This window comes from Bombina bombina, chromosome 5, assembly GCF_027579735.1.
Source record: "Bombina bombina isolate aBomBom1 chromosome 5, aBomBom1.pri, whole genome shotgun sequence".
Lineage (NCBI taxonomy): Eukaryota > Metazoa > Chordata > Amphibia > Anura > Bombinatoridae > Bombina > Bombina bombina.
In genome coordinates, this window is record NC_069503.1 from 853,576,253 (window position 1) to 853,594,788 (window position 18,536).

The 18,536-nt window shown below is 40.1% G+C and overlaps 1 protein-coding gene across 3 annotated transcripts in view; it reads right to left on the bottom strand.

Moving 5' to 3' along the window:
• Positions 1 to 18,536, bottom strand: part of KCTD1 (potassium channel tetramerization domain containing 1) — a 416,307-nt gene that overhangs the window by 19,689 nt on the left and 378,082 nt on the right. For all 3 annotated transcript variants that reach the window (XM_053714994.1, XM_053714995.1, XM_053714993.1), the window contains exon 4: positions 10,293 to 10,598. In XM_053714994.1, coding sequence (XP_053570969.1) covers positions 10,293 to 10,598 — 306 coding nt within the window. The remainder of the gene's footprint in view (positions 1 to 10,292; positions 10,599 to 18,536) is intronic.

Genomic DNA, 18,536 nt, shown 5'->3' on the forward strand with positions numbered 1-18,536 from the left:
TGCTGGAAAGCTAATACAGCCTTCTTGCTTCCTGGTGTGAGTTCTGACTCTCTACACTATAATATTACTATCGGTAACTTAAAGGTATTACCAGAGAGTACTGATTCTTTAAACCAATGCCTCATTATTGGTAATTAACAGGTATAGGTCTCTGGTATCTCCAGAGAAAAATAACTGTCTCCTACACAGAGGCATCTTTTATTATACGCTGGAAATCAAATACAGCTTTTTTGTTTCCTGGTATCAGCTCTGACTCTCTACACTAAAGCATTACTATCGGTAACTAAAAGGTATAGATCTCTGGTATTACCAGAGAGTAAATAACTGGCTGTCTATACTAACGCTTTATTATCATCGGTAATTAACAGGTATAGGTCTCTGGTATAACTGGAGAGTCAAATGACAAGTTACGCGAGGAACCAGTCTTTGCTTGTAACGCTATATGATTATTAATTACGTCACTACTAGTATTAGACTGGGTTATACTTGTTATATTCTGTCCACCTAATGGCAGATTCTCTCTTTAGATTTCTAAACCAGTCATTTACTGTATAGTCTAGACCCTGCTCCCCATATTGTATCAGTACGGTAATTCTGAGGTATAGGTTTCCCACAGCAATTTTATGGTATAGATTACAGATATCATTTAGTTTACCACGGTTATTTCCAGGGTAACCTAATTGAATTATTTAACCTCGCAAATTATAGGAACCAACCTCAGATATTACCTGATAAATAAAGATCACACATTTGTGTCCCTATCTAGTATATACACCGCATAGAGGTCATTTCAGCAATCATTTGAAACGATTACTACTCTTGGTGAGCTTGTACATTCACCATGAGATTTTGTAACAGATAGAATCTCTTAGGGTCACCTACTATTTAGGTACAATCCAGACCCTGTGCTTCTCTGTCTTGTTCCAACCGGATCTCTGTCATTTTACCTGGTGGAGTAGGCATATGCCAATTTTTTTAAACTTACCCCTTTACCCTTTTTATTATTAGTAACATTAATAATAGTTAAGTTTTATTTTCTCTTTTTCATTCTTTGCCCATACAATTTATTTACTTATTAAACGTTGTGAGTGCTACTTTTGTACTCTTTTTCAGTTCCTAACTGATTTGCTTTAAAACTATCTACAAGTACAAGCACCATCCCCTTTGAGACAATTACTACTAAGTAACAATATATATTGGAACATTTATTTATGAGTAGTGCCATTGTTATTCCTCTCACACTCCTATGAATGTGTAAGAATCAACAAATCATTTTTTTCAAAACAGAGAATACATCAGTTCCAAAGGATGAAGCTTCCACAATAAACAAATCCCAAGATTGAGAAGACTGAAGACAAGAAAGAACATAAAAAAACATAATTTATGCTTACCTGATAAATTTATTTCTCTTGTAGTGTATTCAGTCCACGGATCATCCATTACTTATGGGATATATTCCCTTCCCAACAGGAAGTTGCAAGAGGATCACCCAAAGCAGAGCTGCTATATAGCTCCTCCCCTCACATGTCATATCCAGTCATTCGACCGAAACAAGACAAGAAAGGAGAAACCATAGGGAGCAGTGGTGACTGGAGTTTTAATTAAAATTTAGATCTGCCTTAAAAAAGACAGGGCGGGCCGTGGACTGAATACACTACAAGAGAAATAAATTTATCAGGTAAGCATAAATTATGTTTACTCTTGTTAAGTGTATTCAGTCCAGGGATCATCCATTACTTATGGGATACCAATACCAAAGCTAAAGTACACGGATGATGGGAGGAACAAGGCAGGAACTTAAACGGAAGGAACCACTGCCTGTAGAACCTTTCTCCCAAAAACAGCCTCCGAAGAAGCAAAAGTGTCAAATTTGTAAAATTTTGAAAAAGTGTGAAGCGAAGACCAAGTTGCAGCCTTGCAAATCTGTTCCAGAGAGGCCTCATTCTTAAAGGCCCAGGTGGAAGCCACAGCTCTAGTGGAATGAGCTGTAATTCTTTCAGGGGGCTGCTGTCCAGCAGTCTCATAGGCTAAACGTATTATGCTACGAAGCCAAAAGGAGAGAGAGGTTGCCAAAGCTTTTTGACCTCTCCTCTGTCCAGAGTACATGACAAACAGGGAAGAAGTTTGACGAAAATCTTTAGTTGCCTGTAAATAGAACTTCAGGGCACGGACTACGTCCAGATTATGCAAAAGTCGTTCCTTCTTTGAAGAAGGATTAGGACATAATGATGGAACAACAATCTCCTGATTGATATTCCTGTTAGAAACTACCTTAGGTAAAAACCCAGGTTTAGTATGCAGAACTACCTTGTCTGAATGGAAAATCAGATAAGGAGAATTACAATGTAAGGCAGATAACTGAGAGACTCTTCGAGCCGAGGAAATAGCCATCAGAAACAGAACTTTCCAAGATAAAAGCTTAATATCAATGGAATGAAGGGGTTCAAACGGAACCCCTTGAAGAACTTTAAGAACCAAGTTTAAGCTCCACGGAGGAGCAACAGTCTTAAACACAAGCTTAATCCTAGCCAAAGCCTGACAAAAAGCCTGGACGTCTGGAACTTCAGACGTTTGTGTAAGAGAATAGACAGAGCAGAAATCTGTCCCTTTAACGAACTAGCAGATAAGCCCTTTTCTAAACCCTCTTGTAGAAAGGACAATATCCTAGGAATCCTAACCTTACTCCATGAGTAACTCTTGGATTCGCACCAATATAAATATTTACGCCATATCTTATGGTAAATTTTTCTGGTAACAGGCTTCCGTGCCTGTATTAAGGTATCAATAACTGACTCCGAGAAGCCACGCTTTGATAGGATCAAGCGTTCAATCTCCATGCAGTCGGCCTCAGAGAAATTAGATTTGGATGGTTGAAAGGACCTTGTATTAGAAGGTCCTGCCTCAGAGGCAGAGACCATGGTGGACAGGACGACATGTCCACTAGGTATGCATACCAGGTCCTGCGTGGCCACGCAGGCGCTATCAGAATCACTGATGCTCTCTCCTGTTTGATCTTGGCAATCAGTCGAGGTAGCAGCGGAAATGGTGGAAACACATAAGCCATGTTGAAAACCCAAGGGGCTGCCAGAGCATCTATCAGCGCCGCTCCCGGGTCCCTGGACCTGGATCCATAACAAGGAAGCTTGGCGTTCTGGCGAGTCGCCATGAGATCCAGATCTGGTTTGCCCCAACGATGAATCAGTTGAGCGAAGACCTCCGGATGAAGTTCCCACTCCCCCGGATGAAAAGTCTGGCGACTTAGAAAGTCCGCCTCCCAGTTCTTAACGCCTGGGATGTAGATCGCTGACAGGTGGCAAGAGTGAGACTCTGCCCAGTGAATTATCTTTGAGACTTCCAACATCACTAGGGAACTCCTGGTTCCCCCTTGATGGTTGATGTAGGCCACAGTCGTGATGTTGTCCGACTGAAATCTGATGAACCTCAGTGTTGCTAACTGAGGCCAAGATAGAAGAGCATTGAATATTGCTCTCAACTCCAGGATATTTATTGGGAGGAGTTTCTCCTCCTGAGTCCATAATCCCTGAGCCTTCAGGGAGTTCCAGACTGCGCCCCAACCTAGAAGGCTGGCATCTGTTGTTACAATTGTCCAATCTGGTCTGCAAAAGGTCATCCCCTTGGACAGATGGACCCGAGAAAGCCACCAGAGAAGAGAATCTCTGGTCTCTTGATCCAGATTTAGTAGAGGGGACAAATCTGAGTAATCCCCATTCCACTGACTTAGCATGCATAATTGCAGAGGTCTGAGATGCAGGCGCGCAAATGGTACTATGTCCATTGCCGCTACCATTAAGCCGATTACTTCCATGCACTAAGCTACTGACGGGCGTGGAATGGAATGAAGGACACGGCAAGCATTCAGAAGCTTTGATAACCTGGACTCCGTCAGGTAAATCTTCATCTCTATAGAATCTATAAGAGTCCCCAGAAAGGGAACTCTTGTGAGTGGTAATAGAGAACTATTTTCCACGTTCACCTTCCACCCATGCGACCTCAGAAATGCCAGAACTATCTCTGTATGAGACTTGGCAATTTGAAAACTTGACGCTTGTATTAGAATGTCGTCTAGGTACGGAGCCATCGCTATGCCTCGCGGTCTTAGCACCGCTAGAAGTGAGCCCAGAACCTTTGTAAAAATTCTCGGGGCCGTAGCTAACCCGAAGGGAAGAGCTACAAACTGGTAATGCCTGTCTAGAAAGGCAAATCTTAGGTACCGATAATGATCTTTGTGAATCGGTATATGAAGGTAGGCATCCTTTAAGTATACTGTGGTCATGTATTGACCCTCTTGGATCATGGGTAGGATGGTTCGAATAGTTTCCATTTTGAATGATGGAACTCTTAGGAATTTGTTTAAGATTTTTAGGTCCAAGATTGGTCTGAAGGTTCCCTCTTTCTTGGGAACCACAAACAGATTTGAGTAAAAACCTTGCCCTTGTTCCGTCCACGGAACTGGGTGGATCACCCCCATTACTAAGAGGTCTTGTACACAGCGTAGAAATGCCTCTTTCTTATTTGGTTTGCTGATAACCTTGAAAGATGAAATCTCCCTTGTGGAGAAGAAGCTTTGAAGTCCAGAAGATATCCCTGAGATATGATCTCCAACGCCCAGGGATCCTGGACATCTCTTACCCAAGCCTGGGCAAAGAGAGAAAGTCTGCCCCCCACTAGATCCGTTTCCGGATAGGGGGCCCTCTCTTCATGCTGTCTTAGGGGCAGAAGTAGGTTTTCTGGCCTGCTTGCCCTTGTTCCAGGACTGGTTAGCTTTCCAGCCCTGTCTGTAACGAGCAACAGTTCCTTCCTGTTTTGGAGCGGAGGAAGTTGATGCTGCTCCTGCCTTGAAGTTACGAAAGGCACGAAAATTAGACTGTTTGGCCTTTGATTTGGCCCTGTCCTGAGGAAGAGTATGACCCTTACCTCCAGTAATGTCAGCAATAATTTCTTTCAAGCCGGGCCCGAATAAGGTCTGCCCCTTGAAAGGAATATTAAGCAATTTAGATTTAGAAGTCACGTCAGCTGACCAGGATTTAAGCCATAGCGCTCAGCGCGCCTGGATGGCGAATCCGGAGTTCTTAGCCGCTAGTTTGGTTAAATGTACAACGGCATCAGAAACAAATGCATTAGCTAGCTTAAGTGCTTTAAGCTTGTCCATAATCTCATCCAATGGAGCTGTGCGAATGGCCTCTTCCAGAGACTCAAACCAGAATGCCGCAGCAGCAGTGACAGGCGCAATGCATGCAAGGGGCTGTAAGATAAAACCTTGTTGAACAAACATTTTCTTAAGGTAACCTTCTAATTTTTTATCCATTGGATCCGAAAAAGCACAACTATCCTCCACCGGGATAGTGGTACGTTTAGCTAAAGTAGAAACTGCTCCCTCCACCTTAGGGACCGTCTGCCATAAGTCTCGTGTGGTGGCGTCTATTGGAAACATTTTCCTAAATATCGGAGGAGGGGAAAAGGGCACACCGGGTCTATCCCACTCCTTGCTAATAATCTCTGTAAGCCTTTTAGGTATAGGAAAAACGTCAGTACACACCGGTACCGCAAAGTATCTATCCAGCCTACATATTTTCTCTGGAATTGCAACCGTGTTACAATCATTCAGAGCCGCTAATACCTCCCCTAGCAATACACGGAGGTTCTCAAGCTTAAATTTAAAATTAGAAATCTCTGAATCCGGTCTCCCTGGATCAGATCCGTTACCCACAGAATGAAGCTCTCCGTCCTCATGTTCTGCAAATTGTGACGCAGTATCGGACATGGCTCTCACATCATCAGCGCGCTCTGTCCTTAACCCAGAGCTATCGCGCTTGCCTCTTAATTCTGGCAATTTAGATAATACCTCTGTCATAACAGCAGCCATGTCTTGCAAAGTGATTTGTATGGGCCTCTCTGATGTACTTGGCGCCACAATATCACGCGCCTCCTGAGCGGGAGGTGAAGGTACTGACACGTGAGGAGAGTTAGTCGGCATAACTTCCCCCTCGTTGTCTGGTGATAATTTCTTTACAAATAAAGATTGACTTTTATTCAAAGTGACATCAATGCACTTAGTACACATATTTCTATGGGTCTCCACATTGGCCTTCAAACATAGTGAACAAACAGATTCATCTGTGTCAGACATGTTTAAACAGACTAGCAATGAGACTAGCAAGCTTGGAAAATCCTTTCAAATAAGTTTACAAGCAATATAAAAAACGCTACTGCGCCTTTAAGAAGCACAAAAAATTGTCACAGTTGAAATAACAATGAACCAAATCAGTTATAGCAACCAAATTTTCACAGTAAATGCATTAAGTTAGCAAAGCATTGCACCCACTAGCAAATGGATGATTAACCCCTTAATACCCAAAACGGATAATCAATTTAACAATTAACGTTTTTATCACAGTCAAACACACTGTCACAGGTCTGCTGTGACTGATTACCTCCCTCAAAATGAATTTTGAAGACCCCTGAGCTCTCTAGAGACGTCCTGGATCAAGAATGAAGAAGCAGGAAGACTGTGACTGAATTTTTACTGCGCAAAAAAGCGCTAAAATAGGCTCCTCCCACTCATATTACAACAGTGGGAAACCTCAGTTAACCGTTTCTAAGCCATGTGGAAAAAATCATGCCTTAAAAGATTTATCACCAAAGTACCTCACAAAAACGAATAACATGCCAGTAAACGTTTTAAACATACATTTTAAAAGTTAGGTAGTGTTATTAATAAGCCTGCTACCAGTCGCTTCTACTGCAGTTAAGGCTCATACATTACTTCAGTATTAACAGTATTTTCTTAGTCAAATTCCATTCCTTAGAAAATTACTTATTGCACATACATTCATCAGCCTGATACCAGTCGCTACTGCATTTAAGGCTGTACTTACATTACATCGGTATCAGCAGTATTTTCTTAGTCAATTCCATTCCTTAGAAAAATATTCTACTGCACATACCTCATCTGCAGGAGACCCCGCATGCTATTCCCTTTCTGAAGTTACCCCACTCCTCAGAATGTGCGAGAACAGCAAGTGGATCTTAGTTACTTCTGCTAAGATCATAGAAAACGCAGGCAGATTCTTCTTCAAAATAACAAACTTTTGATTGAAGAAATAATTAAGTATAAAAACTCCACACTCCTCTCACACCTTCCTACTATGTTAGTTGCAAGAGAATGACTGGATATGACATGTGAGGGGAGGAGCTATATAGCAGCTCTGCTTTGGGTGATCCTCTTGCAACTTCCTGTTGGGAAGGGAATATATCCCATAAGTAATGGATGATCCGTGGACTGAATACACTTAACAAGAGAAAACACAGGTTAAAAACAATAATTCATTAAACTTTTAAATGATGACTGATGACTAAAGCCATAACTACATCATCCTTCAGAATTGAGAAATTATATGGCATGTTAAACCAGAAAAGTCCAACCTAAGACCCACATGCAGTTTTCAAGTGGTCTGAATTTAGACTTGCACTTCCCCATTGTGCACTTTATATCCTTGTCTCTCCCCAATGCAACAAACAAAGTGCTTATCTACCTTAAGTTCATCTCATTCCTATCCTCTCCGTGCAGATCCAGTGTGCAGGATATAGGCCACTGGGGGGTTATTTATATGTAGGTTTGTGTGACTTAACATCTTAAATTACTTATTTAAAGGGACAGTCTAGTCCAAAATAAACTTTCATGATTCACATAGAGAATGTAATTTTAAACAATTTTCAAATTTACTTTTATCCCCAATTTTGCTTTTTTCTCTTGGTATTCTTAGTTGAAAACTAAACCTAGGAGGTTCATATGCTAATTTCTAAGCCCTTGAAGGCCGCCTCTTCTCTCAAGGCATTTTGACAGTTTTTCACCACTAGAGGGTGTTAGTTCATTATTGTCATATAGATAACATTGTGCTTACGCATGTGGAGTTCAGGTGAGCCAGCTCTAATTGGCTAAAATTAATCTCTGTCAAAATAACTGAAATAAGGGGACAGTCTGCAGAGGCTTAGATACAAGGTAATCACAGAGGTAAAAAGTATATTTATATAACTGTGTTGGTTGTGAAAACTAGGGAATGGGTAATAAAGTGATTATCTTTTTAAACAATAAAAATTCTGGTGAAGACTGTCCCTTTAAAATGTGTTTATATATATATATATATATATATATATATATATATATATATATATATTAATTAATGCAAAAAACTATAATTAGCCTAAACAGTAAGCAGAATGTAGTTTAATGTGCCTGGATACTAAATTCCATAAGTAAGTAAGTATATTCAAGCTAGGGTATTAAGTCTTATATATGTCTGATATACAAGGTCATTCTGAGACCTTTTTTATTATTTAAACAAGTTAATTGTCTTAATGTGTGGATTGGGGGGTTCCTTGATTTCTGTTTATGCTGGGAATACAAATTACTGACAATTATATAAAATTAATACACATATTCCCTAATTATTCATGGATAAAAACATGAATGTTGAAAAAAATATAGTAAATATAATGGCAGTGTTGAATTCTATAGTGATTCATTTATAGATACTGTAGAGGTGGGGGGCATTAACCATTAGATGTAGGGTGCTCTATACCCTTCCAGTGTGTTAAGTGTAATCATCAATGTAACTGGCGCATTCAGGTGCAGCACTATTGAGACTTTACACTTTTATGATTAGAATTTGCTTAAATGTATTTTAAGTATTCTAAACTGAAAATCTGTTAAGGCAGAAATTTAATTTTATTTGGTATTTTATTAAATATAAATGATTATAATGATTTGAAAGAAGAATTTATTATGTTCTCAGCTTCAACATTTTATAACTGCCTTATATACTGGTACATACTTTTGTATCTTACTAGAGAGTGGTTTATTCTAAAGGCTGGGGTTCTGTTAATATATTTATTGTTTTTTTTTATTTGGGGCATTATCATTTAGCTACAGTATTTTACTAGAGAGTGGTTTATTCTAAAGGCTGGGGTTCTGTTAATATATTTATTGTTTTTTTATTTGGGGCATTATCATTTAGCTACAGTATTTTACTAGAGAGCGGTTTATTCTAAAGGCTGGGGTTGTGTTAATATATTTATTGTTTTTTTATTTTTTTTATTTGGGGCATTATCATTTAGCTACAGTATATTTAATATAGCATAAAGTATTTGCTAATGTTTACCATTGTCCCTAAAATCCATTGATAGTGATCTGTTTGGAACTAAAATGTATTATTCCTAAGAAAAACAGGTGACCTTGGGTAACAATACTAAATATTCACAATATGTAATGTTTTTATCCCTCTCTAAACTGGGGTCACCTATGTACTATTAGCATTCTCTCATCATAACTCAATTATTGGTTTTAGGGAAAGACTTAATTTGGTATCTCTCCTTTTATTCCTTTAGAACAATGTCTTTCTTTTCTCCCTATCACAATGTTATCCATACTTACCTTTCTTTTGTTTCTCGTACAATTCCCTAAAACCTTTAACCTACAGCAATTTGCCTGCTGACAGGGCAAGCCCCACAAATTACCTAATATAGTGCTGCCTGGGCCTGAGAATAAAATGATGTCACCAACTTTCTTTCAGCTACAGTCTAAACCACCCGTTGTACAGCCAGCCCTGCCGGCTAATATTGTATAGCACAGTCTAATCTCTATAGTGAGGAAGTTTAACTACTCTTTGTCATATTATGATATTGTACCAATTCATTTTGCTATGGTGCATAATTGTCCCTTCACCTTATTCTTAAATTACATTTCAATTTACATATCTCTATATTTCTCTGTTCCACAGTGTGTGTCCTCTCACCATGACAATATTTCACAACTTAAGTGCATGATATTTGCTTTCCAGGTGCCTAGAGATGAAGCCAACTAGGAGTCCTTTTATATGATGGAAACCATCTTTGCTGAAAGACAAATGATTTAGGCCCTGTCAGTGTGGTTCTTTTACACTTATATAACCATTTCATGGTGTCTTTTAGGCTATAAGACACAGCTGCCAATAACTTGTTTTCAAAGCTTACAAACTGGCCGGCATTTCAAAGTGGCCGTATTAGTTTCACTTGTGCTCAAATTTAAGATACCATGAATATGTGTCCTATTTGAGGTTCTTGACGACTGCACTTGAATCTTTGTATGGTAGAATATAAATTGCTGCTATGTACTGCAACTCTAACCATTACCACTTTGTAATTCAATCATTAAACAGGGATTTTGTGCTTCCAAAAGTTGTGAATTTATCATAAATACATAAGCAATTAATAAAGTTTGACTTTACTATGGTTACCTGAACAGAGTTGAGGTGACAGTATCCATTAAGAGGAAATCTAATGACATGTGTAGAGTCGTGGTTCCAGCCCGCGTTGACAGAATTACACATAACATCACCGATTTCTGGGAAAACCTCTTCTATAAGCGATTTGTCTCCACTCAATGTAATCCTTTCACCAAGATCTGGGGCAACTCTGACTACTAAACACTCACAAGGCCTGGAAAAACGGCCAGCCTCCTTGTCCTGTTTCCATCGCTCCAACTCCAAGAGCATTGGCTGAAGCTGGAAATATTTTGCTTCTTCATATAGCAAAGAATAATCCTAAAATTATATATTGAATAAAATAATGACAGTTACTAGGAGGTATATTGTAAGTTAGTTTAGAAATATTGTAGTTAATACATGTCAAAGTGTAATAAAGCTAAACATATTAACAAGACAAATGCATGGGCTTAAAGAGACATGTTACCCATATGCTAAATAACTTTACAGCAGTACTGTTAAAAGCCGACTAGAAAATATTAATTTAAGTTATTTTACCTCAAAATTTCTTCAGCTCACCAGAATAAGTGCTTTATGATCCAGAGCTAATCTTTTAACAAACACCAGTCAATTAGCATCATCAGTGCTGCGTTCACACTTTGCTTTATGGTGATCTTGTGAGATTTCACTGAAATTTCATAGTAAACTTCCTTAAACTGAGGAGGAAAATAAAGTGACTTTGCTTCCACATGCCAGACTGATGATTCATTGCAAGTCCCTTTACAGTGGGATGTGGTTACTGAAGAAATTTTGAGGTAAAATGTCTTTTCTTTTTTACATAGAGATGCTCATGTGATATTTTCTAGTCAGATTTCTACATTTCAAGTGATTCAACATTTGGGTATCGCCATTTAAAGAATAATGAAATATGCTGTGGTTTACTAGTTCTAAAGAATCATCTAAAATAAAATATTAAATTGAACACCAAAATCTTTAAAATGGCTAAAACAATTGCTGGCTGTATGATAACTGAGCAGTGTTTGTTCATCTACATTGCCTTTAAATATTTTATATAGTTGAATAAATATAGTGCACATATAAATATCACATATATATGCACATTCAGTAAAAAGCAGCTAGCATTCCTATTACTGTTTGCATAGTGGTGGTAAGTAATTTTAAGAGTTGTAAAGCTGGATAAGTAGTAGATACTAAGGTGGGGTACAATGAAGACAATTTATTAAGATAACAAAGAAATGGTAAAGATAAGATTAAAGGAACATTGTGATAAAGTTCTTGTCTAAAACAGAGCATTTCAAAAACATAAATTATGCTTACCAGATCATTTCCTTTCCATCTGTATGAGGAGAGTCTATGGCTTGATTCATTACTTGTGGGAAATACTGAACCTGGCCACCAGGAGGAGTCAAAGACGCCCCAACCAAAGGTTTAAATACCTTCCCTACTTCCCTCATCCCCCAGTCATTCTGCCGAGGGAACAAGGAAAAGTAGGCGAAAATGTGCGGGGGCTGTGGACTCTCCTCATACAGATGGAAAGGAAATTATCTGGTAAGCATAATTTATGTTTTCCATCTTAATCTGAGGAGAGTCCACGGCTTCATTCCTTACTTGTGGGAAACATATACCCAATAAAATGGTAAGGTAAAAAAGGTGAGGCGGGCCCTATTCTGAGGGCACTACAGCCTGCAAAACCTTTCTCCCAAAAGATGTTCAGCCGAAGCAAAAACGTCAAATTTGCAAACTTTTGAAAAGGTATTTAAGGAGGACCAGGTAGCCGCCTTACAAATCTGCTCCATAGAGGCCTTATTCTTGAAGGCCCAAGAGGAAGCCACTGTTCTGGTTGAATGAGCCTTAATCCTCTGAGGAGGCTTATGTCCCACTTTTTCATATGCTAAGCGAATAATGCTCAACCAAAGAGATAAGGAAGTGGACGAGGCTTTCTGACCCTTACGCTTCCCAGAATAGACAACAAACAAAGAAGAAGTCTGTCTGAACTCCTTAGTAGCTTGAAGATAGAACTTCAAGGCCCAAACTACATCCAAATTATGAAGTAACCTCTCCTTCGAAGAGGAAGGTTTAGGACACAAAGAAGAAACAACAATCTCCAGATTGATGTTGCGATCTGAAACAACCATAGGAAGAAAACATAACCCAGTACGAAGAACAGCCTTATCAGTATGGAATACTAGCAAAGGTGGCTCACATTGCAAGGCAGCTATCTCAGATACTCTGTGTGACGAAGCAATAGCCAGTAAAAAGAAAACTTTCCAAGATAGCAATTTAATATCAAGGCCGTGCATAGGCTCAAACTGAGCCCTCTGCAAAACCTTAAGAACAAGATTTAAACTCCAAGAAGGAGCGCTAGAACGAAACACAGGCCTGATTCTAGTCAGAGCCTGAACAAAAGACTGGACGTCCGGAAGCTCAGCGAGTCTCTTGTGCAGCAAAACAGATAGGGCCGAAATCTGTCCCTTAAGGGAGCTAGCCCTTAAGGGAGAATCCTGGAAACCCTGACCTTATGCCAGGGAAAACCACGCTCTTCACACCATAACAAGTAGGTCCTCCACACCGTATGATAGATGCGACGAGTAACCAGCTTACGAGCTTGAATGAGAGTATCAATAACTCTCTCAGAAAACCCTCTCTTGGCTAGGATCAAGTGTTCAATCTCCACGCAGTCAGCCTCAGAGAATCTAGATTTTGATGAACAAAAGGACCTTGTTCCAGCAGATCCCTGCGACAAGGTAACCTCCATGGAGGAGATGAGGACATCCCCACCAGATCCGCGAACCACATCCTCCGAGGCCACGATGGAGCAATTCAAATCACTGATGCTCGCTCCTGCTTGATGCGGGCCACCACACAAGGTAGAAGTGGTAATGGCGGGAAAATGTAGATCAGACTGAACCTCCAAGGCACTACTAATGCATCTATTAGCTCCGCATGAGGATCCCTGGACCGCGGGTAGCTTGGAATTGAGCCAGGACGCCATGAGATCCATCTCCGGCGTCCCCCATCTGTTGCAAATCTCCGCAAACACCTCAGGATGGAGAGACCATTCCCCCGGATGAAAGAATTGTCTGCTGAGGAAATCCTGGAATGTGGATTGCTTACAGCAAGCAGTTGTGAGCCTCCACCCATTCCAGAATCCGAGATACTTCCCTCATTGCTAGGGAGCTTCTCCTTCCCCCCTGATGGTTGATGTAAGCCACCGAGGTTATGTTGTCCGATTGGAATCTGATAAACTGGGCAGAACCCAGAAGGGGCCAAATCTTCAGAGCATTGAAGATTGCGCAAAGCTCCAAGATGTTGATCGGGAGAAGGGATTCCTCTCAAGTCCACATGCCTCTAAGTACAGCACCACTGCAATCACTCTGGTTCTGGCCACTGCAAGCAGAGCCCCTAGAACCTTCATAAAAAATCCAATAATGATGACCCCTGGGAAGGATAGCAATATTTAACCTTTCGCTTGCGCTTAGCAGAGCGAGGTAAAGCACTGAAGTCCGCAGACACTGCCGTCTGTAACTGCTCAGTAAAGTCTTTTGGTAAAAGGGCCCCCCCACATGGAGGATTAGGAGTGCTACGCGAAGCTGCATGTGCAGTAGGAGATAACTGTAGGGTACGCACCTCACGGGACGGAGACTCCTCAGAGGTGGAAGGCTCAGTAGTGCTAAACATATTAGCTTTCTTAGATAAAATTACTTTATCAAGGGAAGTGGAACATAATTGAGCAGGCAGGTACCCCGTGTCCACCTCACACTATAGACAGGCATTAGACTTAGGTAGAGAGGGAGTACCCTCTAACGTATAAGAGTCCTCCATAGCTTGCGCTTATAAAAAAAGGACAATAGACAAAGATAAATGGCACCTTTATAGCCCCAATGGCTGGGGCACTCACCACCTCCTATGACCCAGGCTTAAGAGAGAAACCGCTTTGTCTCCGGAAAGTCAGGAAGAGGAAGAATCAGTGTGACCACACCCAGTCACGCGGTGTGCCATGCAGGACCGCCCCTGTTATAGCTAGAAGCGCACCAAGCCTAAAAGGCTGAGCAGCTTAAACCTGTACGTTCCAACATCTGCCTGAGCCACATCTCACACATGTCGCAGCATAATCACAATATGTACATTATGTGAAATTATCCCGCCTGTTCAATCTCCTTCCGGAGATATTAACCCTGATTTCATAAAGATAAAAGGAGCCACACTGTGACCCTATCTTCTTGCGTTATCATATGTGTATAAATAATGAAACGATCTTACTGGAATCTATGCCGTGGAACAGGAACACAGCCTGTCAAGTTTGACAGTCTTGTAGCATCGCTCCTGACATAGACTTGAGTGAAAAAAGCAGGCAGTGACACTCATCAACACTGATTGCTTAGGAGCTGTTAATATGAGTCTGGATGGGTTCACAGAAAGACTCTCCCTGCATCTCCAGACTCTAACATTCGTCAGTGCTCTTACTGCGAGGCTGACAAGACTACTTAAAACTCCAGTCCCATTCCTAAGGGTAGATACCCTCCATAAGGAATTACTCTGCATCTTCCAACACTTCTCTCCCAACCTCCTGTGACGAAAGGCAAAGAATGACTGGGGGATGAGGGAAGTGGGGGAGGTATTTAAGCCTTTGGCTGGGGTGTCTTTGCCTTCAGTATTTCCCACAAGTAAGGAATGAAGCTGTGGACTCTCCTCATATTAAGATGGAAAAGTAATAACAATTGTTTGTTTTTAAATGCATATTGTTTGCATGAATACATTAACTTTCTTTTATCAGGTTTTCGGCCAACAAAACAATGGAAGTTGTTCTTATTAGCCGCTAGTATATAACTGATATGGCTGTTTATGTTTCGGTTTAAAGGTAAACTTATTTTACCTTATTTTAGGCTCTTCCATGCACACATGAAATATTTATCAATTATTCAATCTCCCTTTTAGTAAGTGCACTTCAGGTAAAATGTTAAGCTGTGTGGAGAGATAAAAATAAGGTGTAAATCATGAGGGTATTGGAGGGACGAGATCTGATGACAAGGACAAATATTTAACAGGGAGAATGTACAGCAAGTGAGTCTGAAGTGTAGGCTGACAGCTGTATCTGAAAAGGGCAAAGGAATCCATAAGCCAGAATGAGGGGTTTTCTATACTCCTCTTGATATTATGAGATTCTGTGGTAACTAAAGGCTCTTTGAATCTATTACAAATTATTAAAGGGACAGTGTAGTCAAAAAATAAACTTTCATTATTCAGATAGGGCATGTCATTTTAAACAAGTTTCCAATTTACTTTTATCATCAAATTTGATTTGTTCTCTTGGTATTCTTACTTCAAAGCTAAACCTATGTAGGCTCATATGCTAATGTCTTAGCCCTTGAAGGCCGCCTCTTATCTGAATGCATTTTGACAGTTAGAGGGCATTAGTTCATTTGTGTGCTATATAGATAAACATTGTGCTCACGCCCATGGAGTTACCTAGGAGTCAGGACTGATTGGCAACAATGCAAGTCTGCCAGAACGAAAGAACTGAAATACGGGGCAGTCAGCAGAGGCTTAGATACAAGATAATCACATAGGTAAAAAGTGTATTAATATAATTGTGTTGGTTATGCAAAACTGGGGAACGAGTAATAAAGGGATAATCTATCTTTTTAAACAATAAGAATTCTGGTGTAGTCTGTCTCTTTAATTACTGTTTTTTGTGGCATCTATTAGAGGAACCAGTGTGATAGATACACGCATATTAGACAGGGCAACTAGTTAAGGAATACTTTGGAATACCTTAGTGTATTCATTTGAAATTTAGATAAGTGATTATTTGACAAAATGTTTCACTATCTGCCAAAGTAAACAATGTGATACTCCCTGTTTAATCCCTTTCTTCACCTAGGGAGTGACAGCACATGCAGCAGCAGCAGCAGCAGCAGATTTGTTACCCTTGAACAAATATTAAACCACTTCTTGGCAAAAGGCAAAAACTTCAAGCTGTTAACAGGAGCAGGAAAACCCTGTTACAACTTCTCACTTCTTCACTATTTTTTGGTGAAAGACGAGAGGAAAAGGACACTAGATTAGGAAGGACACATGTTCATGTGTTGTCACTTGAGGAAAGAAATCTGTTAAACTTGATAAGAGGCATTTCGTTATGAAAGGTATCAGGATATAGACCTAGACCTCCCCCCCCATTTCAACAGCGCCCTTTCTGGTCATTTGCAAATGCTGAGTCGGCAGCCTTATAGGAGAAATGGGAGCTGCTTCTCTGAGACATCCTTAGTTTACAGCAAATTATATTCACTTACACAGTTTTCCTGAACAAATATGGTGGCAAGTTTTTCTGTACAGCAACACTGTGGCAGTCATCTTTGAAACCCTGTGAGCACTTTCTTGCAGGGGGAGCACACAGTGGGCCATGATGCAGGTGAAACCCCAGCATAACCAGGACCACCTGTTGCAATGCCATTACTTATTACAGGCCCTGATGGTACCCTATAGGTGTGGGCCCAGTCTTAATTGCGACCTCTGAGATCCCTGTAGTTACACCTATGAAAGGTATTTATAGGTTACAGTGAACATATATATTTTTTCACATTCAGCTTTGTTGGTACATTTACCAAAAGATGATGCATTATCATTGGTTAGTACTAAATCAGTGTGAATCATTTTAAAGAAGGGGATAATGGTCTGGATGCAAAGAAAGAAAAAACAGGCAACATTGGAAGGATAATGGTTCACAGAACATAAAACGTAATCCCAAGCAATACCTTTGTAAGGTGAGATAAAGGGAGATGAAGGATGATGTAAAAACATGCATTTGAAGATAAGAGGAAGGATGCCATCAAATTGAACAATACCAAGAAGAATTTTTTTATTGACAGGGATAGATTAATTTCCCCATGGGGAAGAGAAATGCTGCACCATCCTCTTAGAAGATTAGACCCCTGGAAGAAGAGTAAACAAAATTATGAAAAATGTCCAGACAAAAATGAAAGATACTTTCAGAGAACACAAAGAAAAGTCTAAACAGAAAATGCCCTGGAAAGAAAATCCTTTAAAAAGAAGTAGAGAGAGAGCAATTTAACCTGCACCGCAACAAAGACTAGAATTGAATGGTCTGTATGCATAGGGTAAATGACTGATGAGGAAAGGCCTATGCCAGAATTAGGTAGCCAGAAACTGGGCCACTAGAGGGAATGTCTGAGCAGAAAAAGGACTATGAAACCCAACATCTAAATGCAGTGAAATGCAAAAGATGGGGCAAAAAAACCCCAGCATAGACAAAACCCCAGCCTGCTTCTCTCACTAATTAAGCAGGCAGAGCTATATTGCTTAGGTTTCTGTGCCATTAATTGCAAAGGACTACTCTATGAAAGACCATTTCCCTTGCACTAAGCATTTGAAATGGTTGGTATCTGCTGGCATTAGTTAAGCTATAATGCTGAGTCCAGTATGACTCCCAAGAAGAAAATCCTTGAAGAATTGATCTGGGAACTGTTTGCCAAGTTGATTATTTACACTGAGACTAAAGGTACTGGAGCACATTGGCTGTGTGAGCCAGTGCTAGCCTGTAATGTGAAACTGTGAGACTTAAGAGTGTTCATCAGATAGGGTGAGACTAAGATGTCTGGTAGTCACAATGATAGAAAAGGGAAGCAATAACTTTGATAAATCTCCTGCAACTATGGCTATACAGGAGGAAATGAATAAAAACTGAAAATGTTGGAAAATGTAGTGAGTGAGATGTTTGACAAACTAGTTGCATACCTTGCAGTCTAAAATAAGATAGAAATTATAGCTTGAAAGACACACAAATAATAACTTCTTCCAGGAAAAAGAAAAGCAAAGCTTGATGGAAAAATAAATGTGTATTGTTGAGAAGCCTTTTCGAGGGAGAGAATAGGGTAACACATTTTTTAGAGTTAAGAAACAATTTAAGGGATACAGTTGTAAGCAATCTTAAACAGCCCTCATTCTGAATCTAATCCAAAGATACATCCCCCTATGATTGCCTCAGAGAAGTTATTAAACTGGACTGACTTAGCTGCTGCCACACAGTCAACGTGGTCAGCTGTGTGAAAACCGCCAGCTAAAAAGACAATTTAGGGCAGCCCTCTAGTTTCTGGTCCTTTAAAGAAAGTACTGTCCTCTAAAAGCATAACAGCAAAGAAACAAGCAGAGGCACCGGTAATTCACAAACAGCAAAGCGTCCTTTATTCAAATGTTAAAAAGACAGCTGGAGACACATAGGAAAAAGCTGTAAACCTCTAG